Raw genomic sequence first — 26892 nt, 5'->3', positions numbered from 1 at the left:
AAAATTTTTTAAAGTGGCTGGGCCTGGTGACATGTGCCTGTAGTCCCACCTACTCATGATGCTGAGGCGGGAGGATTACTTGAGCCCAGGTGATTGAAGCTGCAGTGAGCTATAATCACATCACTGCACTCCAGCTTGGGTGACAGAGCAAGATTCTGTCTATAGGAAAAAAAAAAAGCAAGTGCTGGGCATATAGGCCAGAATTAAATATTTACATAATATCCTCATCTTGGAAAACTGCTTTTTCCAGTAGTGCTGCTTTTAGATTTTCCTACTACTGCAGTTGATGGTTCTTAAATGTTTGGACCTCTTATATTATTTAGGTCAGTTTCCAAATTATACAAATTATTAACCATTGTAGTCAGACCTCATTTGAATTAAAACAATATTTTACAAACTCTGAGGGTAGATTTGAGTTAGGATTTGGATTAAAACATTATCTTACAAACTCTGAGGGTAGATTTGAGTTAGGAATTTCAAAACTTCTCTGAACAATATCATAGTTAGGATGTAGATTTACGGAGCTACTAGCTAAAGGGAAGGACACCAGTCATTGGGATGTGTAAGTTTGGATCTGTTGCAAAATTAAAATGCTGCCTTTTGAGCATACCTAATAATGCACATACAATGGAAGAGCCAGAATTTTTAGAAAAATGACTGACTTGAGGCTGGGCACAGTGGCTCTTGCCTGTAATCCCAGCACTTTGGGAGGCCGAGGCGGGCGGATCACAAGGTCAGGAGATCAAGACCATCCCGGCTAACACGGTGAAACCCCATCTCCACTAAAAAATACAAAAAAAAAAAATAATAATAATAATAATTAGCCAGGCGTGGCAGGCGCCTGTAGTCCCAGCTACTCGGGAGGCTGAGGCAGGAGAATGGCGTGAACCTGGGAGGCGGAGCTTGCAGTGAGCCAAGATCGCACCACTGCACTCCAGCCTGGGCGATAGGGCGAGACTCCGTCTCAAAAAAAAAAAAAAAAAGACTGACTGACTGACTTGATGTACATCCTTTTGTATATCATAGAAGGAAAATATTAGTTGAATATTTTGTTTGTTTACCTGTTTGTATATATAAAACCTGGGGCCCAATATACAATAGATTCTTTTTCACTATGCTTTTCACCCAAAATGTCTCACCAGGTACTCTGTTTCTAGCCATCTATAGTTTCACAGACGTTTTTCTGTAAAAGGGATGTATTCTAGGCTGGGTGCGGTAGCTCATGTCTGTAATCCTAGCACTTTGGGAGGCCGAGATGGGAGGATTGCTTGAGGCCAGTAGTTCGAGTTCAGCCTGGTCAACATAATGAGACCCCATCTCTGTTTAAAAAAAAAAAAAAGATTTTTTAAAAAGGGATAATTTCTAGTCAACTATAAGTGATTTTAAGTAAAAAGCAGTTAAGACATGTATACATCTATACCTTTTGTAGACATAGTATAAATTCAGCTTAATCTCTTCAGTTTGGAACATCTTCCTTTCACAGCAAAAATATTGTATTTGCTTTATAGGAAAACCCCTTTTGGCCAGGTTGGTGGCTCATGCCTGTAATCCTAGCACTTTGGGAGGCTGAGGTGGGTGGATCACCTGAGGTCAGGAGTTTGAGACCAGCCTGGCCAACATGGTGAAACCCCGTCTCTACTAAAAATACAAAAATTAGTTGGGTGTGGTGGTATGTGCCTGTGATCCCAGCTACTTGGGAGGCTGAGGCACGAGAATCCCTTGAACGCAGGAGGGAGGGTGCAGTAAGCCAAGATCACGCCATTGTGCTTCAGCCTGGGCGACAGGACAAGACTTCCTCTAAAACAAACAAACAGAAAAGCTGCAGTGACTCACACCTGTACTACCAGCACTTTGGGAGGCCGAGGTGGGCGGATCATGAGGTCAAGAGATCGAGACCATCCTGGCCAACACGGTGAAACCTTATCTCTGCAAAAAATATAAAAAATTAGCTGCATGTGGTGGCGTGCGCCTGTAGTCCCAGCTACTTGGGAGGCTGAGGCAGGAGAATCACTTGAACCTGGGAGACGGAGGTTGCAGTGAGCCAAGATTACGCTACGGCACTCCAGCCTGGTGACAAAGCGAGACTCTCTAAAAAAAAAAAAACAAAAAAAAAAAACACCAAAAAAAACCTCTTTAGCATCACCTTTTAGCAGTGACGTAGCCCAAATAATTAAATTTGTCTCCTGATCTGGAGGTTTGGATTTGTCTCATCTCTCTTTCTGGTTCCTCCTTGGTTTCTACTTTGTAAACCCTTTAGGCTGGGGATCCAGTTTCTTGTCTGTGGATGTTTTATATACAAACAGGACTGTGAGCTCTTTCAGCCTTGTGCAAACATTGATGAATATCATCTGCAATGAATTATGGTTTAAGTTATTCTCTAATCAGTTTAGATGTGGCTCACTTTCTCAGGCAATCTGAGTGGGCTTTCAGGAAGTGGGAAATAAGATCTACTATTGATTGAAGAAAAGCAACCACAACACGAATAAGTCAAAATAATAGCCAATTGCTAAATAATTTCAAGTTTTTTATGTACGTGATTTTTTTTCCCTCACCAATTTATCTCCTCAGTTGTTTGGCTTAAGTTATTAGTTAAATCAGTTTTTATTGTAAATATGATAATGACTGAAAGGTAAGAAAGGATAGACGTAGTTCAGAATAAGCTGAGTGGCAGAAAGAAGCCAAAGGCTATGTGTAATCCATGGAATGAGTAATTTATAAGGAAGTAATCAAGAATTCACTGTGTATAGAAGTAAGCAAGTTCACTCATATTCACATACTGTATTATATGATTTATTATCTTTGAGATGGGCAGCTGTGGTGTTCTCCTCTTACCGCTTTCCCAGGGTGTTGAGAGTTCTAGTCCTTCTATTTTCTTTTCTGGAATTACCAGTTTTCCTATGGCTGAAGGGAGAAAATATTATTTATTTTGGGATCTGGAAGTATCTTCTCAATGTTGATTTTTATATTTTATATAACTGGCTTAGTTTGGATGAGGCTTCCTTTCTGTGAATTAAATTTATATGTGACTTGATCAGAGTTGTATTTGCTGGTGAGGAGCTGAGACTTAAAGCCTTTTCACCTATTGTTAGGAAAAGTGATTACCACTTAGAACTAGGTTGAGACCTTTTGAGATGTGGATCTTTCTTTAGCTCTCCTCAGTCTATGGCAGTGTGTGGACTGTAATATTTAGCCCTCACACTTAGAAATTCAGTGTTAAGGGCATAATATGTAAGTTCCCAGTTCGTGATAAGGTGGGTATATGGAAGTTTCATAGATTATGTAAGAAAACTGACTCGATGTTAGTAGAACAACTGGTGTTGGAACAGAGATTTCTTAGATTGGTTAATGCTATTTATATTTAAATGTATTTAAATTGATATTTATCCTGGTATAAGATTGCCTTATTCTTAGTTGACAACGTTAATTTAAGATATGTAATTCTGAACTACTTTCCTCTTACATTTTTATGCCTGATAATCCAAGTGTTTACAAATTCCTACCTAATTTTTTAAAAGAGGTGCGGATTATAGTGAGATGGCCCGCTTTGCCGTATAGCTGAGGGTAGTGGCGGAAGAGGCCACATGCTGGATGCTAAGTTAAATAGAGAAATAATTTATTTACACTTCAGTTTTTTTTTTTTTGCTTAATGAATTTATTAGAAAAGCCAACACTTTCGGAAGTGAGTTTCTGTTCTCCCATGTTGAATGTTTGTAATACTACTGTTTTGTGTGTTTTTCAGGATTGGCACAGCTGCACTGGCCGTTCAGGTTGTGGGCAGTAACTGGCCCAAGCCCCACTATACTCTGTTGATTACAGGCCTGTGCCGTTTCCAGATTGTACAGGTCTTAAAAGAGAAGCCATATCCCATTGCTGAAGTAGAGCAATTGGACCGACTTGAGGAGTTTCCCAGCACCTGTAAAATGAGGGAGGAGCTAGGAGAACTATCGGAGCAGTTTTACAAATATGCGGTACAAGTAAGTTGCTTTTGTTTTTTCTTAAAACCCATTTGTTTTTGGTTCCTTTGCTTTCCTAAGATACGATGAATCTGTTGGATGGTGAAGTTTTAGGACAGTATACATTTAAGTGACTTAGTAACATAATATATTAATTCTGATTTACTCTTGTCTGGGGTTCTGCCTAAATCATTCCAGGACATATTGGCCTACCCTTTCTAAAGTTTTTCGAAATGTTATTTCTACAGGTTTCTTTCTAACTTCTACTGTCTCTAAACTAGATAATTATTAAACCTAAATATTTAAAGCTAAAAAATAAAATACTGCACAGAAGCTATTTGTCACTAAAATATCTAGGCACCATTTATATAAGTTATATTACTTCAGAAGTCAGGATCACATTGTCTAGCAGTAACTATGGCAGATCAAGCCTGTGGTAGGCTGGTTTCAAGTATGGTTAAAACCTTAATTAACTAGAATGCTGGGAGGGAAGCACATTTTAGATATGCATTAAATATTTGACTCCTTAATTCTAGTTTTTTTGGTTAACTCTAGATAGAACAGAAAGCTCCTCTTCCCACCCCATTTTGTTTCAAACCTTAATGAAACATATAAAATTATAAAGTATAGTCTACTTTTCTATTAATATAATCCAGTGACTATAACTAGATCTATGAGGATCAGATGTTTAAAAGTTTCTATTATAAATACTACTGATCATTGAACTATGTGTAGGGCAAGTGCTCATAGCCTGTGGTACTTGTATCTGATATGGCATTTGAAGAGCCATACTTATAGTGTAATGAACAATAATAGAAAAATAGAAAATTTGAGGGCCGGCTGCAGTGGTACACGCCTGTAATCCCAGCACTTTGCGAGGCTGAAGTAGGCGGATTGCTTGAGCCCAGGAGTTTGAGATCAGCTTGGGTAGCATGGTGAGATCCCGTCTCTACAAAATGTACAAAAATTAGCTGGGTGTGATGGTGCGTGCCTGTAGTCCCAGCTACTGGGGAGGCTGAGGTGGGAGAATTACTTGAACCTAGGAGGTGGAGGTTGCAGTGAGCCAAGATTGCATCACTGCACTCCAGCCTGGGCAACAGAGTGAGACCCTGACTCAAAAAAAAAAAAAGAAAAATTGAAAATTCAAATCTGTAATTTCTATGAGAGCTGAAAAAAAGGACTTTGAGGAAAGAAACTTCAGTTTGAAAGCTGGAATAGTGAATATACTGCTTCGGAATAAAGGAGATTGAGAGAAATAGAATTTCTTTTTCTTTTCGGCAGTGATGTTCGCTGGGTCTTTGTGCTTCTGTTAGACGTGGCCTCTTTCGCATTGCCTTTACTTCTTTGCACTTTGAATCTAGAAAAAACTTTTAAACTTTTAAAGATTTTACAGTGACATTAAAAGAATTTTTAGAGATAAATAGATCACCACACATCTTACTATCATCATGCATCAAATTTAATTTTTGTTAAATTTCATATTCAATTATATGTTTTGTTTTTTTATCCATGTCTAAGGTTCATATTAAGTACTTTTATTAATTTCATTGAGTTAATGTATACTAATTTTGTAATTTCCCTTTTTAGACATTAAGTTTATTTCCAATTAATTATTCTCTTTCATCCCCTTCTGCATCTACTTCTACAGCCCTCTTCAATGGACTTCTTCAATAGCCTCTTGTCTCCTAGTTCTTCGTCTTGAACCTTTTCTCTTCACTGAGCCTTTCTAAAAGAAGTTTGGGGCATCCCTTTCCCTTGAATAAAAGACTTTAATGGCTATAGGATGAACACGAAATTTCTTAGTATTAACATTAAGACCGTTTGCAACTTGTCTTGGGCCTATCTGTCTTGCCTCAACTCTAGTTATCACCTCATTGACACCCTAGTTCTAGCTCTACTGAATGTAAAACAGCTTCACATTGAGTTATTTCATGTCTCTATGATTCTGCCTTTGGTTCTCTGCTGGGAGTGCTCTTCCATCTCTGATTTTTTTTTTTTTTTTTTTTTTTGTGAAACGGAGTCTCGCCCTGTTACCCAGGCTGGAGTGCAGTGGTGCAATTTCGGCTCGCTGCAGCCTCCGCCTTCCGGGTTCAAGTGATTTTCCTGTGTCAGCCTCCTGAGTAGCTGGTATTACAGGCATGTGCTACCATGCCCGGCTAATTTTTTGTATCTTTAATAGAGACAAGGTTTACCCATGTTGGCCAGGCTAGTCTCGAACTCCTGACTTCATGATCCAACCGCCACCACGCCTGGCCTCCATCTCTGAATTTTAAAATTGAATCTATGCTTTTCCAACGGCTGTAGGCTGTTACCACTCCTCTCTCTGTGCCTTCACAGTCTGTCATACATGTAATTTAACATAATGCTTATCCCATTGTATTGGAATGTATCTTATAGGTATTTTTTCTCTACCAAATTTGAATTTATTTTTCTCCTTTAGCCATCCTGTACTGAGCAGTGTATTGGGTCTGGCAGATAGTTTGTACTCAGTAAATGTTTGGAAAATGAGTGTTAACTGTTTTATTTATTTTCATAGGGTGAATTCCTAGTAGTAAGGGTATTCAAATTTTATTACCTACTTCTTCCACCTGAACAGCATCGTAATTATACTTTAACTCCCTTCATTCTAGGCAGGTAATGGATAGGTTCCAAAATTACAATGTTGTTGGAGGGGTTTGATTATTATTAGCACATGAAATCTTATTTGAATTGACTAAATGAGGATTTGGTACATCATTTATGAATTAGTGTGAACTAAGTTTTGCTGTGTTAACTTCTCTGAAATCTCAGTCACATGACATGAGTGTCTTTCTGGCTCATGCTTCATGCCTGAGACTAGTGGGGGTTGTGTCTGCCTATTAGAGTCACTTGGACCCAGGTGGATTGGAGATTCATCTCAAGACATGCTTCCCTTATCTCTGAGGCAGGAAAAGGAAATGGGACGTGTCTCTCATTGGCTTGTAATGCTTCTGCCCAGAAGGAACTGTCACTTCTACTATGTTTCATGGGTCAATTTAAAACTCTTAGACACACCTATTAATATATTTGAAGGAAGTTAGAAAGAGCAGTGCCCGGAAGAAAAGGGGAGTTTGTCAGTAGCCCTAATGACTATCACAGTTACTGAAAGTGTGTCTTGGGCATAATCTGTCTTAACTCCCAGATACACCCTGACAGTTGTTTTTCTGAAAATCATTCACAGTCAGTGCTCAGATTCTAGTTAGTCCAAATTGATATGGTTTGGCTGTGTCCCCACCCAAATCTCACTTTGAGTTGTAATAATTCCCGTGTGTCAGGGGCAGTGCCAGGTGTAGATAATTGAATTATGGGGGCGGTTTCCCCCTTACTGTTCTCTTGGTAGTGAATAAGTCTCACAAGATCTGATGGTTATATAAATGATAGCTCCCCTGCATACGCTGTCTTGCCTGCCGCCGTGTAAGACAGGCCTTTGCTTTTCCTTTGCCTTCTTCCATGATTGTGAGGCCTCCTCAGCCATGTGGAACTGTAAGTCCATTAAACCTCTGTCTTTTATAAATTACCCAGTCTCTGGTATGTCTTTATTAGCAGTGTGAGAACAGACTAATACATACATGTTATACTAAATATTAATATTTCAGCCTCTGATTGGCCGTGATAATATCATCAACTATGCTAAATTTCTAATAATACACATATTTCTAATAATATGCATCTAATAGGGGTTATATTGTGATTATGTAAGAGAATATTCTTGTTCTTAAGAACAAGGGTCCTTAATCTATCACAGGATTAGAGATTTAAAGAATAAGGATTTCGATTCTGCAGCTTATCCTCAAATGTTTATTAATTATGTGTGAGTGTGGAGAGAGAGAAAGCAAACGTGGCAAAATGCCACTTTTCAGTTGGTGAATTCAATTCGTGAATCTGGAATAAGGATATACAGGAGTTACTGTATGATTCTTGCAACTTTTTTGTACGTTTGAATTTTTTTTAATAGAAAGTTAAAAATAATCATGGCACAAGTTTACAAAGCCTTTGTAAACATTAGTATTAACTACTTTTGAGCCATTATTGCTTTTCATTCTGACTGACGTTTTGAAAGTACTTTTCTTTTCCTCTGAGGCCTGTAAAATACGTGGACTATATTAATCAGTGATCTTTCAAAAACAAAGACTGAGGCCCAAACATTAAACCTAGATGGAAACCTGATTTTTAAAAATTCACAAATAATGCCAGATTTCATTTAAAAGACTTTTTTTCCCCCTTCTAGTTGGTTGAAATGTTGGATATGTCTGTCCCTGCAGTTGCTAAATTGAGACGTCTTTTAGATAGTCTTCCAAGGGAAGCTTTACCAGACATCTTGACATCAATTATCCGAACAAGCAACAAAGAGAAACTCCAGGTACAGTGTTCCGTTCTTGAATGCCAGGTTGCTTTGTCACTTTTTATTGAGATCTAGATAGTGAGTAGTTAAGTTTTGACCTTCAAGAAAAAGATATTGGAGACCCAAAGTAGTTGAAATGCTTTTACATTTAAGCTGACTTTCAAATGTGATTGTTTTATATTTTTGTTTACACAAGCATCTCTTTTATTTGTATAATCAGTACTAATAGTCAATTTACAGAAAAAGTTAAAGCAAAGAATCATAAAAAGGTCAGTATTTGGCTGCGTGCTCACGCCTGTAGTCCCAGCACTTTGGGAGGCCGAGATGGGTGGATCAGTTGAGATCAGGAGTTCAAGACCAGCCTGGCCAACATGGCAAAACCCCATCTCTACTAAAAATACAAAATTAGCTGAGCGTGGTGGTGCACGCCTATAATCCTAGCTACTTGGGAGGCTGAGGCAGGAGAATCGCTTGAACCCGGGAGGCGGAGGCTGCAGTGAGCCAAGATTGTGCCACTGCACTCCAGGCTGGGCAACAGAGACTCTGTCTCAAAAAAAAAAAAAAAGGGTGAATATTTAATTTAACTTAAATATGTAGACATTCTTTGATTCACTATTTTTAAATGTGGAGCCATGGCCCTTCCCTTATGTGTGGACCTTTTTTCTTAGAATCTTCATGATGTTTTTATATAAATCACACCTATGACACATTACTTATAATTTTAAATTGATATTTATTTAAAGTGAAATGAATTTTAAAGACACTTGAAAAGTAATCCAAGTGTAGAATCCTACATTTACATGACTTAATCCCCAAACTGTAATACTTTAAGTTTTCTTGCACACTTATTTTTAAAGCAGTCTTTTTTACTGAATCATCCTAGAACATTTGTTTGTTTTCAGTGAAACAGCTCTTTCATATGTTATCAGTTTATTTAATACTTAAATCCAACTGTTATAATAGCAAATGCAACTAACACAAACAGGTTGGTTATACACAGGAATTCAATTAAACCGGTGGGAGTAGAAGAGTTACAGGACTGCCAGAGAGCCCCCTGACTGTGGGCGGCAGCAGTGTGTCTTACTGCAGGAACGGAGAGCGGCCCGTGGTCCGACAAATCACTAGCGAGAGTTGGTTCAGTGCTTCTGTTGTCTTGTATATGTAAACATTTAATATTTTGAACTTATAATTTGTTTAGATCTAATATGAAAACACATGCTGGGCTTTAAGAGAATAATTCCCAGAAAGAGTTGACGTCAACTGTGTATCTGGTTTTTTTAATCTTAAAAACACACAGCTTCATTTTAAAGTGAAAAATCAAGATTCTGTTTTTTCTTTCTTTTTTGAGGATTCTGATACTCATCTCAAACAACCTTGCTGATTAATATAGTTCATTTGAGTTGTCTTAGCCGTAGTGTAGCTGTGAATACTGGTAAGAATTTTGATTGTGTGTTTCTGAGAGAGATCCTATTAATTGACTCACATTTCCTTAGATTTTAGATGCTGTGAGCCTAGAGGAGCGGTTCAAGATGACTATACCACTGCTTGTCAGACAAATTGAAGGCCTAAAATTGCTTCAAAAAACCAGAAAACCCAAGCAAGATGATGATAAGAGGGTAAATATTTATTTTAATCCATTTGAGGTTTGAAAAAAAGAGGAGAATAAAGAGAGGAACAAAAAAGAAAAGTTTATTGTCTCCTACCACTCACATTACTGATAAAATTTAGATGTTTCCTTCTCATCCTTGTCTTTGCCTGGATTTATTTTTTAAAGCATGTAAGCATTTTTCTCACTTTGTTTTGGTTATCGTCCAAAAGGATAATTTACTGAGCCATTTCCCCTGTTGTTTCCAGTGTTTTGCATATTGTAAGCACTAACAAATAACTGTGATGGGTGTCTTTGAGTGTAACATTTTTTTACTGCATGTAGTATTAAGGAAGTAATACAAAACTGTTTCTTAAAGGGACTGTATGTTGTGTCCGAAATTTGGCTGTTTTCAACTTACAAGAGTTTCCATTTTTATTTAGTCAAACTCTTGATCTTTTTTTGTTTTCTAAGTTTAAGTCCTCTAACCTCCAGTGGCTTGATAAATATTCACTTTCCTTTCAGTTTAACTTTAGTTGATTTTTTAAAAAGTATTTAATTCTTTAACCCATATATTATTTTGAAGACAGCAGTTGTATTTTTCCTTCAAATAGCTTTTTATTTGACTCAACACCACTAATTAAATAATCCTTCCCATCCCCATTATCATCCATTACATTTATATGTATGATGGGATCTGTTTGAAGTCTACCTTGATCTGTTGATTTTTCAATTTTTATGTCTGGACAGAGTTTAGATTAGGAAAATATATTTGATATGGACAGGATGTGAAAATGGCAGTTCTTTGAAGGCTGTTGGAGATGCAGAACTCTGACTTAAGTGAGGTGTTGAGAATTATGTTAGCAATTTGATGTTCATCAGTACAGAAGTCTTGTCATCAAAGAGAATACATTGTAGAGAAAGCAGAGCAGAAGGGAAGAACTCCTCCCTGGTGGTACTAGAGAAGGGGCAGTGAAGTAGGCCGAGGAGAGAGAGAGGAACAGTGATCATCATGCTGGGGTTTAGTACTCCAGGACACCATGCTGTTTAAAACATGCAGAAAACTGGATTATTTCTGGCTTGAGATCAGATTAGGGATTCAATTACTCATTTTGTGTAGAAAGACAAATCCACTGGGAGTTGCAGAAAACTTCAACTTACTCTCAATAAAGGTTGCCATCACTTAAAATGAAAGTTTTTCAAAAGTGCTCCAGAAAATGATCAAACAAGAGATAGTTATTTAAAAAGTAGGAATCAGGATAATATTTGGAGTTAGCCTAAAACTCTGTCCTTTTCATTCCCCTAAGAGTTGAAAAACACTGTTTTAGCAGTCAGGAAGGAAAAATGCATTAAAAAGTGCTTTTGTCTTAACAGTGAAATCACTGATATGCTTATAGAACTCTCACTTTTAAAAATATATATAATATGTTCAGTTTTTTATTTATAATATTTTATCTGCTGATGACTTATATAAGAATAAAAGCATATATTTAGTACTTAAGTTTTTATAAAATTAAATTTTTATTTACTGCTTTATATTTTAAACATTTTTATATTTGAATGTATTAAATAGATGAATTTTCCAGGTTAAAAAATAAGTTCTGGCCTGAATGTGGTGGCTCACACCTGTAATCCCAGCACTTTGGGGGCTAAGGAAGGAGAATTGCTTGAGGCCAGGAGTTCAGGACCAGGCTGGGCAACATAGTGAGACCTCTACAAAAAAAAAATTTAAAAATTAGCCAACATGGTGGTGTGTGTCTGTAGTCCCAGCTACTTAGGAAGCTGAGGTGGAAGGATTGCTTGAGCCAGGGAGGTTGAGGCTGCAGTAAGCAGTGTTGATGCCATTGCACTTCAGCCTGGATGACAAAGCTTAACCCTGTCTCAAAAAATAAAATGTTCTGGGGGCTTTTAAATTAAATGCTAGTATATCATTTTGCTCCAGTAATGGTTGTTTATTCATGAATTTCAAGGAGCACATAAGGTAGTTTTAACATATGATAGAGAGATCATAGCGGAGAACACAAAGGCCATTTGACTTTGCACAGAATATGTTTTTTAGATTTGAAAGAACAATTTTGGCAGGATGGGAACAGATGCCAAAGGCTCACTGAAGTGATTGATGAGGTAGGGGATCTGGTGGTTATAGCCACTTGTCACAGAACCTCACAAGAAGGGAAGTAAATAGTGTGGTAGTTAACTAGAAGGAACTAGAGGTAAGAAAAAATATTTTGAAAGCAGGAAAGCTTTGAAGACAAAATAGAGCCAGTGGTGGAAAGGTTGAAGATGCTAGGAAGAAATTTTGTAATGTGAGAAATAAAATGGATTTTTTTTCAGTCACCAGATGGTAAGAAGTAATGTATTTCAAGAAAATAGTGGCTGCAATAGTAGCTGAAAGAAAGATAGTTCCTAGATGGTTTAATCATTTCTGGTATCCAGTTCCTTGAAATTTGTTTTCTCATGCACGTATTATTGTAAGCATATACCAAAGAATCATGTCTACCTTATGCTGGTCTGCTTTTGCAATTCTACTGCCTCTCTGTATACAACCGCCTGAAGTTCAGATTGTCATTCTGAACTTCACTTCCTAAAGCTATAGACTATAGTCATAAAAATGTTTATTCAGCACCAGTCATAATCTTGGGTGTACTTGGGTACTATTTCCAATTTATTTTGACATACGGTTTTACTCTTCTGCTTTCTACATTAGGTTATAGCAATACGCCCTATTAGGAGAATTACACATATCTCAGGTACTTTAGAAGATGAAGATGAAGATGAAGATAATGATGACATTGTCATGCTAGAGAAAAAAATACAAACATCTAGTATGCCAGAGCAGGCCCATAAAGTCTGTGTCAAGGAGATAAAGAGGTAAATTATAAAAGGCATTTGTTCATTATTGTTTTCATTCTCAGAACTCCTGATTAACATTCTTAGTACTCCTGATTAACACCACTTTCACTACTCTTTTCTCAAATACTGAGGATACATGGTGCAAGTCTTCCACCTGCAGTGTGCATTATAACTCTTGCAGCTGCCTTTTTGTTGTCTGAAAGAACAGACCATGCTTCTTTGTTTATACGTAATGTTTATTCAGTTAGCATCGTATTCTTCACGTGACTTTTCTTCTCTAGATTATAAACTCTCAAGGGCAAGGACTGTCCATTTCTCTTCGTACAAGACAAAGTACAGGGAAACCTTGATAACAGAATAGGATATGTGGGTTGATTACATTTTCTGGATATCCCCAGTGTTAAACTGAAAGCCATTTTTCCTTTACATACTTTTAACTTTATAACTCTTATTCCATTTTCTTTTATTAGTGAATTGTAATGAGCCTGCTTGAATGCTTAGTGACTTCATATTTGACTTTCTGAGGCTCACAGTTAAGAACATTGGTAATTGTAGTTGATGGGTATTTTATATTGCCTCTGACATTAGTTAATATATATAGAACACTTATGGACCGCTACTGGGTTGAAAAGAGTGTAAAGACATAATAATATCCAATCATAAATAACTTATAATTACATTCAAATGAGTATATGATTTAGCTTGCTTTTATGAGGCGACACCTCACTCATCTCTGATACAAAAGAATAAAATTATTGTATTACGCATAGTTAGGCACTTACATCTTACTGTGATAAGTAAACCGATGGATATGTGTCACTTGACTATCCCTGTGAGCTTAAAAGGGACACACACTAGTGAGGCCATATTTCCAGGATAGAATTAGATATACTGTTTTCTCCTGCAGTTTGCAGGTATCTGCCTTATTTTGTTTTGTAAGTACATTAAGTACTTACAAAATATGAGAATACATTGTAGAGAAAGCAGAGCAGAAGGGAAGAACCCCTCCCTGGTGGGACTACAGAAGGGGCAGTATAGTAGGCTGGGGAGAGAGAGAGGAGTGGTGATCATTACATTACAAAACAAAATAAACGTTTTATTATCTGGATACTTTCAAACTTTTTCAGATTTGTTTAACTAAACATGCATGATATATCTAACCAAGAAAGAGAGCTGTTCGATTTTTCTGTTACAGAATTTTTCTGTGTTCTTGAACAAGTTTGCTGTGTATTCTTTCTCCACAGACTCAAAAAAATGCCTCAGTCAATGCCAGAATATGCTCTGACTAGAAATTATTTGGAACTTATGGTAGAACTTCCTTGGAACAAAAGCACAACTGGTAAGCCAAAAAATTACACCTTTTTTTGCAGTCTAATTGTCACTCAGAAAGCTCATGCAGTTTTTCATTTCAGATTTACTCCACTGATTGTCTTACTGTTATTTTTGTTTTCAATTTTTTTGGAACCATTTTATTGAAGTGTGATTGGCATACAAAAAGCTGCATATATTTAATGAATACATCTCAGTGAGTTTCGGAATAAGTATACACCCATGAAACCATCACAATCCTCATAGCCATAAACATATCCATCACCTCCAAAGTTTCCTCCTACGTCTTTTGTGATTATTATCATCATCATTATTATTGGCTTTTTTGTTTTGGTGCTGGTGGTAAGAACGTTGAACATAAGGTCTAATGTTAAATTAACGATATTGTTAGTGATAGGCACTTTTCTTTGTAGTAGATCTCTAGAACTTATTTATCTTGCATAACTGAAACTTTGTTTCCTTTAACCATCACCTCCCATTTTCTTCTCCTCTCATCCCCTGGCAACTACGAGTTTACTCTGCATTTCTATGAGTTTGACTATTTTAGATTCCACATGCATTAAATAGGTGAAATCATACAGTGCTTGTCTTTCTGTGTCTGGCTTATTTCACTTAGCATGATGCCTTCTAGTTCCATCCATGTTGTCACAGATGGCAAGATTTCCTTCTTTTTTAAGGTGCATAATGTTCCATTGTATGTCTATACCACATTTTCTTTATTCACTTATGTATCAGTAGATATTTCAGTTGTTTCCGTATCTTGGCTATTGTAAGTAATACTGCAGTGAATACGGAAGTGCAGCTATCTCTTTGAGATCCTGATGTCAGTTCCTTTGGCTATTTACCCAGAGGTGGGATTGCTGGATCATATGGAAGTTGTTTTATTAACTTTTTTAGTAACTTCCATACTGTGTCCATAATGGCTATACCAATTTACATTCCGAACAACAGCGTGCAACGGTGCCCTTTTCTCCATATCCTCACCTTCACTGGTTATGGTTGGTTTGTTTTTTTTAATAATGGCCATCCTAACAGGCATAAAGTGCTTTCTCATTGTGGTTTTGATTTGCATTTCCCTGATTATTAGTCATGATAAGCACTTATTTGATTTTTTGGTGTTAAGTTTCATGAGTTCCTTATATATTTTGGATATTAACCCCTTATCAGATATATGGTTTGCACATATTTTCTCCCGTTACATAGGTTGCCTTCTCATTTTGCTGAACTTTTTTTTCTGTACAGAAGCTTTTTAGTTTGATATAATTTCACTTGTTCATTTTTGCTTTTGTTGACTTGACTTTGGTGTCATATCAAAAATACCATGCCCAGACCAATGTCAAGGAGCTTTTAAAATATATTTTCTTCTAGGACTTTTACAGTTTCAGGCCTTACATTTAAGTCTTGAGTCCATTTTGAATTAATGTTTGTACACGGTGTAATATAAGGGTTCAAGTGCGTTCTTCTGCATGTGGGTATCTGTTTTCCCAACAACATTTTTTTGAAGAGACTGGCCTTTCCCTGTTGTATATTCTTGGTGCCGTTGTTGAAAATTAGTTGACTTTCTAGCTAACCTTATAGGGTTTATTTCTGGGCTCTCCATTCTAGTCCATTGGTCCGTGTGTCTGTTTTTGTGCCAGAATCATAGTCTCTGATTACTGTAGCTTCGTAATATAACTTGAAGTCAGAAAGTCTGGTGTCTCCACGTTTGTTCTTCCTCCAGATTGGTTTGGCTATTCAGGGTCTTTTGTAATTTCTTATTAATTTTAGGATTTTTTAAAATCTATTTTTGTGAAAAATGTCATTGGAATTTTAATAGGGATTACATTGAACTAGTAGATTGCTTTGAGTGGTATAGATATTTTAACAACATTTTTCTAGTCTATGAACATGTAATATCTTTCCACTTGTTTGTGTCTAACTTCTTTCATCAGTGTTTTATGATGTTTAGCGTACAGACCTTTTACCTCCTTGGTTAAGTTTGTTGTTAAGTATTTCATTCTTTCTGAAACTATTGTAAATGAGATTGTTTCCTTAATTTCTATTTATTTATTAATTTTTTTGACATGGAGTTTCACTCTTGTCGCCCAGGATGGAGTGCAGTGGCGTGATCTTGGCTCACTGCAACCTCCGCCTCCCAAGTTCAAGTGATTCTCCTGCTTCAGCCTCGCAAGTAGCCTTAATTATAGGCGCCCGCCATGATACCTGGCTAATTTTTTGTATTTTTAGCAGAGACGGGGTTTCACCATGTTGGACAGGCTAGTCTTGAACTCCTGACCTCAAGTGATCCACCCGTCTCGGCCTCCCAAAGTGCTGGGATTACAAATGTGACCCACTGCGCCTGGCCCTTAATTTCTCTTTAGAGAAAGGTTTTTTTTCTTTTTTGAGCTTTATTGAAGTGTAATTGACATAGAGTAAACTTCACAAATGTAATATGTACATTTTGATGAGTTTTGACTTATGTATACATCTGTAATGTTATCACCATAATTAAGATAATGAGTACAACCATCACCTCCAGAAGTTTCTTCATGCTCTTTAATAATCCCTTCCTTCTTCCCTGCCCCTTTCCTCCTTGCCTCCTAATCCCCAAGCAACCACTAAAGATTAATCTGTATTTTCTAAAATTTCATATAAATGGAATCATAGAGTATGAGCCCTTTTTTCTGGCTTCTTCAATTCAGCATGATTATTTTGAGGTTCATCCATGTTGCTGTATATAACAGTAATTTGTTTCTTTTTATTGCTGGAGTTGTATTCTGTTGTATGGATATACCATCATTTGTTTATCACTTCATCTGTTGATAGACATTTGGGTTGTTTTCAGTTTTTTTAGCTATTAAAAATAAAGCTGGCTGGGCACAGTGACTCACACCTGTAATCCTAGCACTTTGAGAGACCAAAGTGGACAGATCATTTGAACCCAGGAGTTTGAGACCAGCATGGGTAACATAGGAAGACCTTGACTCTGTTTTAAAAAATAAAATAATAAATAAAATAAAAATATTTAATAAAATAAAATATCAAAAAATAAAGCTATGGTGAGCTGTGGTAGTAAATTTATTTTTTGATTTATTTAAAGTTTGCATGTCATAACAAAATACTGCCTTTTAGTTGAAAGGAAACATTTCTTGGTACTCTGAGATGCCATATGTGTCAGCACTAGAGATGTATAGCAGCCATGTATCCATCATGAAAATAATTCCATTGTTTAGCATTTCAACGAAGAACTGAAGATGAGTAAATTATGGTATAAAAGGAGTCATGTTAAGCTCCTAAACCTTTGCTACATAGGATTATGTCTAGATAATTGTGAGTGTGGTTATAAAACCATTAAAATGCCATTCATATATATATTTTTGAGACGGAGTCTCACTCTGTCGCCCAATCTGGAGTGCAGTGGTGTGATCTTGACTCACTGCAACCTCCGTCTCCTGGGTTCAAGCAGTTCTCCTGCCTCAGCCTCCCAAGTAGCTGGGATTATAGACGCTTGCAACCACACCCGGCTCATTTTTGTATTTTTAGTAGAGACAAGGTTTCACCATGTTGGCCAGGCTGGTCTAGAACTCCTGGCCTCAAGTGATCTGCCCTCAAGTGATCTGCCTGCCTTGTCCTCCAAAAGTGCTGGGATTACAGACCTGAGCCACTGAGCCACTGTGTCCAGCCTAAATATCTTCATTTGTTTGTTTGTTTTTTGAGATGGTGTCTTGCCCTGTCACCCAGGCTGGAATGCAGTGGTGCGATCACGGCTCACTGCAACCTCTGCTTCCTGGGTTCAAGCGATTCTCCTGCATATCAGGGATTACAGGCGCCTGCCACCATGCCCAGCTAATTTTTGTATTTTTAGTAGAGATGGGGTTTCACCACGTTGGCCAGGCTGGTCTCGAACTCCTGACCTCAAGTGATCCTCCCACCTCGGCCTCCCAAAGTGCTGGGATTACAAGTGTGAGCCACCAAGCCCAGCCCCCCATTCGTAATTTCTGAAAGAGAAGTTTACCTACCAAGTGGAGATCTCAGATAGTAACTGAAAGCAGAAAGGAAAGCAGAGAGGAAAGAGCTGTAGGAAATATCTTTGCAGATTTTCCCATCTCAGAGGAGTCAGTAGATACCATTTCAGTCTTCCAATTATAAATAGGGAAATTTATATTGAAATTTGAAAATTTTTTTCATGTAACCACATGTTATTCAAAATCATTTCTGAATCATTAAAGAGAATAACTAGAAAAAGTTATTCTTGTATGGAAAAGATAGAAAATAATGTATACAGCATGGAAATCACCTTTACTTAAAAGATTGAAAGAACTTTTAAAATTATCTTTACTTGGCACATTTCTTGGAAGAAATTTCTTCACAGTGTTGTGTCTTTTCTAAATTATCTTGACTTTTATTCTTACCTTACTGAATGTGTTAATCATGAATGGATAATGCATTATAACAAGTACCTTTTTAGGTACAAGATGATATTTTGATGGAAACTTACTCTTCTTGGACATGATGATATTGATGACCTAACATTGAACCATCTTTGCATAACTAAAATAAATCCCACTGGGATTTAGTAGATTATTCTTTATAGATTTGATTTACTATCATTTTAATATTTACAGCTATATAAAAAGGGATGTCTGAGGTTTTCTTTTAGGTTTACTGTGGTAGGTTTTAGTGTCAGGGCTAGCATTGTGAAACAATTGAGAAACTTTCTATCTTTCACTTCTTCATATATTCATTGGTTGGGTTCCGGCGCCAGGAAAGGGGGAAGAAATTTTAGTTTTTCTCCTCTTGCATCACTCACCTAGGACTCTGACTAAAATCAATAGTACTATAATTAAATTATATAGTTTACTGCTTAGCTAGGTTTTTGGGGGAACTAGCTTGGGAACCAAATTACCATCTCAGGCCATTTTTTTCCTTTATGAAAAATCCGTAGCAAATTCTAGATAATTAAAAGAGTGTGTACTAATTAATTAAAAGATTTGTGTGTATTTGTCTCTCCCATCTTCTTCTTTCACTGCCAGCATGATCATGTGGCTGTGTATTATCCTCTGGCAGCCACCCATCTAGTGAATTTATTTTGGCTTCTGTTACCTGGTGTTTAATCTGAGTATTTTAAGTGCTGAAACATATTAGTAAACCTGTTGAAAGCCTGGCTCTAGAAACAAAGCCTAACTCACACACTTCTGATGAGACTTTGATACAACTTTCTGTGTGGCAGTTAGGCAATTCTTTACATCATCTCTTTTTTTTTGACCCAGCACTTCTGTTCATAGAAGATAATCTGAAAGAAATCATTGCAGATATATGGGATGATTTAGTTACAGTGATGCACAGTTGAAGCATCTTTTATAAATGTAAAGATGTATAAACAACTTGAATGCTCAGCAGTAGGGAAGTAGTTAAATGAATATAGATAATTAAGTAATGGAGTATTAAGTAGCCATAGAATGTTACTGATAAATATATGTGTGACAGTGAAAGTTGTCTGTAATATATTAAGTGAAAAAAACATTTTACAAAACTTAAAGGCCCCATAAAATCCCATTTTGAAAAGTAAGTTTGTAAATGCACGCACACAGCCTGGAATAACACATACTGAAGTAAAGGTAGTGGTGATCTCTTGGAGGCATGAGATTATGGGTAACTGTTTTCTTCTTTTCTATTAGTGTATCAGCTTTTCTGGAATGAACATATATTACTACTGAAATAAGGAAAAAATCACCCTTTTTTAAAATGCCAGCACACATAGACTATGTAGAAATTATATCTCCATAAGAAGTAATGCATAACTAGAAAATCATTCCAAATAAAATGATATGAACATTGAGTTTTTAATTGTGTAGTCCCTGCTATCTCTGGAGACACTAAGTCTTAAGCAGAAAAAGCAAACCAAGTGCAGATCTCCTAGAAGCCTCATTTAGAAGGATCCAAGTCTGTTCTTATCACATCTGTTTTCAGAAAAAAATATTTTGCTCTCGTTATGCTTGAAAGGAGTTCTTTAACTTAAAAATTTTATGTGTTCTAATTATTTCTGTTGGGTTATTTGACAGACCGCCTGGACATTAGGGCAGCCCGGATTCTTCTGGATAATGACCATTATGCCATGGAAAAATTGAAGAAAAGAGTGCTGGAATACTTGGCTGTCAGACAGCTGAAAAATAACCTGAAGGGCCCAATCCTATGCTTTGTTGGCCCTCCTGGGGTTGGTAAAACAAGTGTGGGAAGATCAGTGGCCAAGACTCTAGGTCGAGAGTTCCATAGGATTGCACTTGGAGGAGTATGTGATCAGTCTGACATTCGAGGACACAGGTAGAACACTTCTCTCAGTTTAATCTCTGATTCCTCTTTCTTTTTAATTGACTAGAGCTCCCTAAAAGCTTAGGCATAGCATACGTCTGTTTTCTTTAAAGGGCTATTTGTGGTACCTTCAATGGAAAGGACATTTACAAGACATACCAGGTAGCCTAGAGCCTCTAAGCACCCAAACTGACCTTGATTTTGTTTGACAGTGGATACCTACTCTGTGCCTCAGCTTTCCTGGAATCTCATTTGAATGTAATTATAAGTTATTTATGATTGGATATTATTATGTCTTTACACTCTTTTCAACCCAGTAGCGGTCCATAAATAACCTCTAACTCTTAAAGTTAAACAAAGTAACTGCAATAGGGAGGACCAATAGGAGGAGGTAGGAAGTCGTTGATAACAAGCTTGTTCTGATTGCAATCTAAGCTTCCTTTTATGAAGGTCGGTTTGTATTGTGAATATGAGTAATAAGGATAAATGTTAGCATAATTATTAAGGCTTATTCTTGCATTTTGGACTCACTTTCTGTCAAAAAAACAATAAACTGTAAGAACTGTCTCTCTAGGCTGGGTGCAGTGGCCCATGCCTGTAATCCTAACACTTTGGGAGGCAGAGATGGGTGGATTGTTTGAGCCCAACAGTTTGAGACCAGCTTGGGCAACATAGGGAAACACTTTTGTCTCTACAAAATTTATATTTAAATTTTAAATTTTAATTTTTGTCTCTACAAAAATTAAAAAATTAGGCAGGCACAGTGGCATGCACCTGTGGTCTCAGCTACTCAGGAGGCTGAGGTGGGAGAATCATTTAGGCCTGGGAAGGTCCAGGCTGCAGTGAACCATGATTGTCCCACTGCTCGCCAGCCTGGAGACAGAGACATTATCTCAAAAAACAAACAAACAACAACGAGGAAACTGTTTCTGATTCATCTGACATTATTAGAATCAGATTTGCATGTTGCATTCATTGTTCTCCCTGATCTCTCTGTTGATCTGATGGAAGATGCCTTGAGAAGGCATGAATTTACATTTCATGGTTTAAGGGATTCATAGCAATTGTAAGTTGTGAGAAAACATACCTATAGTGTATGTGTTAAAGAACATGTTTAAATGTAGAAACCATAAACTGCTTATAAAAGAATATGATGCTTTTTAAATATCTTGTTCTCTATTTGCCTTATTCAAAGGGATCCCTAGCCATAGACAGGGATGGAAAACTGTTTCAGAAACTTTTCTGTGAGAAATGGTTATGTTTATTCTCTTTTATTTGCTCACTTAAAATTCTTATGCATTTTTAAAAAATCATTACTGGCCTTGTGTGGTAGCTCACACCTATAATCCCAGCACTTTAGGAGGCTGAGGCAGGCAGATTACTTGAGCTCAGGAGTTCAAGACCAGCCTGGGCAACATGGTGAGACCCCATCTCTAAAAATAATAATAATAATAAATTTTAAAAAAGAATCATCACAAGAATTTAGTAAATAAACAATGAGGGGTGCAGATCAGAGTAGAGAATTGATTTGGGTGATTTCTTCTGGCAATTTCAAAAGATATTTTTGTTGCCTAGACTTCTTATTCTTGCATGTACCACTAGAGGCTGTAGTTTGCTTTTGTAAAGGAATTGGCATTTCTCTTGGACCACACTTAAAGAAGCTGCGTTCTAGGGCCTAAATCTTCTCATTTTAGCTACAGAGTAAGTATTTGATGGCATTTAGACAGTGAGTTTGTGGAATTATATGAAATTGACATCATAAGCACATGACACGTAGGTAATTTGTTCTGTTTCTTTTCACATTGGTATTGATTATTTGATAAGGCTTTGAAAGCACTTATTGAATGTCTGACACACAGCATTCACTAAAAATTAGCTTTAACCATTTAAATTCTATTAATAAATTCTCAAGAGGACAAATTTAGATTTACAAGCTTCAGTATGAGTTTTTATAAATTTCAATCTGATTTTTTAAATTGTCTTCTAAAATATTTATCCTATTCTCAGCATTATTGCTTAATTTATATGGCAGAATTATGGGAAAATGCATTTTTCTATTGCCTATTAATGGACAATGTATAGTGTCATGGTTCTCACCACTTATGAACATCGTTGGATTAAAATAAATCTCTGTTTTAAATCCTTACTGACATATAAAATTTGTTCTTTTTTTCAAGTGAATATGCTTTTGTGTGTGTGACTGTATTAAGAAAATTGAGCCTAAAGAAAATAAGACTTGACTTTATGAGTCTTGTAACAGGAGGTCATGTTACAATCACCATTGCCTAAAATATTTGTAAATATAACCTTTTTAGAAACGTATATATGGAGGCTGTGATGGTTGCGGAGTAAAAAGTATCAGGATTTGTTTTGTGAATCATTTTATTCAGCCTGATTTTAGATACACCTTGCTGGTAAGTGTTACTTAGCTGTCAGTGTACCAGATGTTTGATTAACTACTATAGCAACCTTCCCTTGTGCTGTTGGGGACGTATTACCCAGCTACCCCGTAAATTAGTAAAGCCTGTTGAAAAATTTTATTTCAAACCCTGTTTGGAAGCACGTGGAGAGTAGTGGGGTTCAGTTGTTGAGGAAAGGGTGAGGGCAGAGCATGCACTTAGGTCAGTTATGAATTGAAGGTGAATAGGAGGAGGAGAGAAAGAACAGTTGACGATTCCAGCACAACCGTGGGTGTGCCTGGGGGAACATGTGGTTCCATGTGACAGTTGAGGCATTTGGGAGACAACCCAGGTCTTGGCATTTGAGTACCGGTCACGTGCTCACAGTTAGAGTTCATGAAAAGTTTTGTTTTTCCTTAGCCTCTGAGTAGGCACCACTGTTCCGCAGTCTTAGAATCGCCAAGGAAAAAGAAAGCTGCTTTGTTACTGCACTTGCTTATCCTCTCGATTTTGCCACTCACTCTCCCTGTTTTTCCATGTGTGGAACCCTGGCCTTTTGCTGAAAGTATCTGTGTATGAGAAGGAGGATGCCGATAAGTTGGGGATTTATTTTAAAAACAAGCAAAGATATATTTTTTAGGGTTAAACGATAATGAGGTGGGGAGATGGGGAAGAAAAAGAAAGGCTTGCCTTAACATTTAATCCTACACTTGGAAAATAATAGTGATCTGACTAAACATTGGCTCATTTTTGTCTATATTGTTTTGAGTAGCTTAAAGGGAGAATAATGTTTATACTATGTATTAACTCATTCAGTTTTTCAGTCTTTTCGACATTTCTCATTTGGGTTTATCTCCACTGTGATTTTTCTGTCCACTTTATAAGCCACAAAATACCCGTTCTCTTCTATCAGTTTTAACAACTTAAATATAAAGTAACTTCTTTTAAGATGAAGTTTTATGAAATCATGTTTGCATAATTGTTTTTCATTTGTTCTTTGGTAAAAAGAAATAATATATTATTGTTATGATATATCTGAAATCACTGTTGATATTCACTCCTAGAAATAATTTACCAGCTGTTTATTTAGATAATAAAATTATATTATTGTGAGAAATCCTTGGCTCAACTTGCAAACAAGATGAGAAGAAAAATGACCTTGTGATTTCCACATTGATACATTTTCATATGTAACCTGAAATGGTAAAGTTATAAATAAACTGTTTCATTATTAGTTTCTACAAGGGAAAAATAACTGAAGCAGCAAGCTTCTAATATGTTTTTTAGCATAGTGTACCAGATATATTATGATTTGCCCACTATCCTTTCAACTTGTATTTGCATGCAGCTCTTCTTTGCCTCTCCAAAACTTAGGTTTATTTTAAAGACTCAACCCAAGGCTTCCTCCATTAATGTAAGTGCAGTCAGTTATGATTTTACTCTTCTCTAAACTGACCACCTATTGTGCTCCTTTATAGAATACGGGCCTCTGGCATTTCTACCATACAACTGTGGAGATGAAACATAAATACGTTTATAAAAAGTACAAGCTTTCTCAGGCAGGGGATTTATTATATATCTTCTTTATGTACCCCATGATGCTTATTTAACATAGTGCTAAATGTGGTGAGTGCTCTCTAGGTGTTTGTGAATTCATATAAGATTAAAACATAGTATTTTGGAAGTTATGCAACCCTTTAGATGAGTACACCCATACAAGTTAGTCTATAAAAAGATTTAGTAATGACTACCAGAAGAAGAATTGCGTTTGTTTAGACATGCTATTATACATTAAAATCCCAATTTCTTAAAGACTATTTTTCTTTTTGAGATCATTAGGATCTTTTTTAAACTGATTACTTTTTCGAGTTTGAGATACACACACACACACACCCCCACACACCCACCCACACATACACCCACACCCACACCTACATATCCACACACCTTTGGTAGAAAATGTGAAAAAGGAAAAATGAAAAAAAAATCTCATGTTTTTCTACCATACAAAGATAATCACTGTTAACATTTGTTTTGTACTGCCAAACTTATCACTGGATTTTAAGTAACAGAATTGTAATCCTGTCATTTTCACTTAACATTGTAACACTTAAACTCTTTTATATTCCAAATTCTTTGTAAATTTTGTTTTAATGGTTTGCATTATAGCCTGAGGGAGCCCTTTAATTGAATAGGTAGGAAGAGTGGATGGTGAAATGCCTATGTTTTTCTCTCTTGTCTGCTATAAAAGACATTTGCAAAAGTTGCTTCCATGAGGCGGAAATTGAACTGGGACTCAGGTGTACAGATTTCTGCTCTTGTGCTTTTTCCAGGAAACCAGAAGTAAACTTTAAGTAGCTGTTGCTAATAACGATGAGCATCTTTGGAAAGCTCACTGTATGCCAGGCACCGTGCTGTGTGCTTTACCTGTGTTCTCTCGTGATCTTTATATTAATATAACCCACCAAGTTGACACTATTATCCCCATCTTATAGGTGAGGAAACTGAGGCTTAGGTCAAGTAATTTGCCCAAAATAGTATTCAGAGGCTTGTACTATGTTACCTTTAGAGTGTTGACGGAAAGATGCTTTGAGTGCCGGCATGGTGGATCTGGTGGGGAACAGTCTTACAGCTCTATATCTAGCCACTACTCTGTGGCGAGACCCCGTCTCTGTCATAAAAGTGCTCACTGGCTCTTTAGAGGAGGTTATTATACCCATGAATAAAAACTAGGTCATAAGTAACCATCAGATGAGTTATGGGGGCAGTAAATGCAGTAGACGTTGCATTATTGGAGCAGTCACTTTGTGAGAGGTAGTCAGAAAAAGTTTCTTAGAATTGTTGGGATTTACGTAAGCAGGAAGAGGAGTATTAAGGGCAGGAAGGCACCATATTTTTAACAAAGGTAAAAAGTTTAAGGAGCATAATAGGATCTTGATTGTGGATGAAGCAAGAAAGTAATGGCAGCAAGTTGGGGAAGATGAATGGGAGCTGGACTGTGAAGAGCCTCGAACTCCAGACAAAGGAGTTTGAACCTTATTCCGTAGGCTCTGGGAAGTAATGGAAAATGTAAGAGGAATTGCTTATATACAGTGTGAGTAGAATCTAGGATTCCACTTTTTTTAGAAAGGGTGCCTACCTAGAATATTATTTTCTCTCCGTAACTTTAGGTGTAGAATTGTCAGTACCTGTTTTTAAAGTTTACTCATCAAAAAAGGAAAGGCAAATAAATAACTGCAGCAAAAAATGACCTGTTAGAGGCTTTGAGATTCTTTTAAAAAATTCCCTTCCCTACCACTCTTAAAAATCAGAGTAATGGCAAATCTGTAAGTTCTCTAGAAAAATAATTTGAAAGAGTTTATTAATTCTGAGTCTTATCTTTCCTGTATCTGATTCTGAAATCTTGAATGTGCTAATTCCTTATGTTAACAGGACAATGTTTATTGCATTTGCTTCCCGTGGTCACCTTTCCCAGATGAAAGGCATTCCCACGATGTTTTTAAGGCTTGCTTGTCTTTTCAAAGGTCACTCTGTTTATTCTGTCCTACTTTATACCAGTCATGTGGCAGAATTCAGGCCTGCTCTGTGAATCGGCTTTGTGCAGATCATGAGGTAACTGCGGCTGTTCCACTTCTCGTTGATCATTTTCTTCTCGGCAGTCAGGCTTTTATGCCTCTTCAGAGACAGCATTTGCTTTGCACAACGTAGACAGCAAGGTTATAATTAAAATTAGTAAATTGCTGCTTTCAGTTTTGCTGGCTTTGTAAAAAATGCACCTTTTTTGGTTTGATAAACATATGTGTTTTTATTTCATGCCACAGTCTACATCTGTCATAATTGTATGGGTGATTCTGGTCCAAAGACGATAAAGCACGCTCTCACATTTTAACATTCAACAAAATACCTGGCTGGCTGAACGTGATTATTGCCAATTAGTACATATGGGATGAATACAGTTTTGTTCAAAATGACAGAATAAGAATAATGGAATTCTGATATAAATACTGTTGACCCCAGATCCTCGTACTATAGTTAACAGATTATTGCCTCTGAAAATAAAAGAGATTGGAGTTTTTCTTTTTTGTTGTTGTTTTTGGTCTACATTCTGAGTGGCCCTTTGAACCG

General features: G+C 36.8%; 1 protein-coding gene across 5 annotated transcripts in view; it reads left to right on the top strand.

Annotated features, from left to right (window-relative positions):
- Positions 1-26892, top strand: part of LONP2 (lon peptidase 2, peroxisomal) — a 118818-nt gene that overhangs the window by 5624 nt on the left and 86302 nt on the right. For 4 of the 5 annotated variants that reach the window (XM_021931932.2, XM_021931931.2, XM_017953332.3 and 1 more), the window contains exons 2-7: positions 3740-3974; positions 8200-8331; positions 9807-9929; positions 12606-12769; positions 13996-14090; positions 20122-20380. In XM_021931932.2, coding sequence (XP_021787624.2) covers positions 3740-3974; positions 8200-8331; positions 9807-9929; positions 12606-12769; positions 13996-14090; positions 20122-20380 — 1008 coding nt within the window. The remainder of the gene's footprint in view (positions 1-3739; positions 3975-8199; positions 8332-9806; positions 9930-12605; positions 12770-13995; positions 14091-20121; positions 20381-26892) is intronic. The other variant, XM_017953333.2, reaches the window with a different exon arrangement.

This window comes from Papio anubis, chromosome 18 (assembly GCF_008728515.1).
Source record: "Papio anubis isolate 15944 chromosome 18, Panubis1.0, whole genome shotgun sequence".
In the NCBI taxonomy this organism is placed as follows: Eukaryota; Metazoa; Chordata; class Mammalia; order Primates; family Cercopithecidae; genus Papio; species Papio anubis.
The sequence above is the reverse complement of the archived record's forward strand: the minus strand, read 5'-3'. Positions and strand labels throughout refer to the sequence as shown.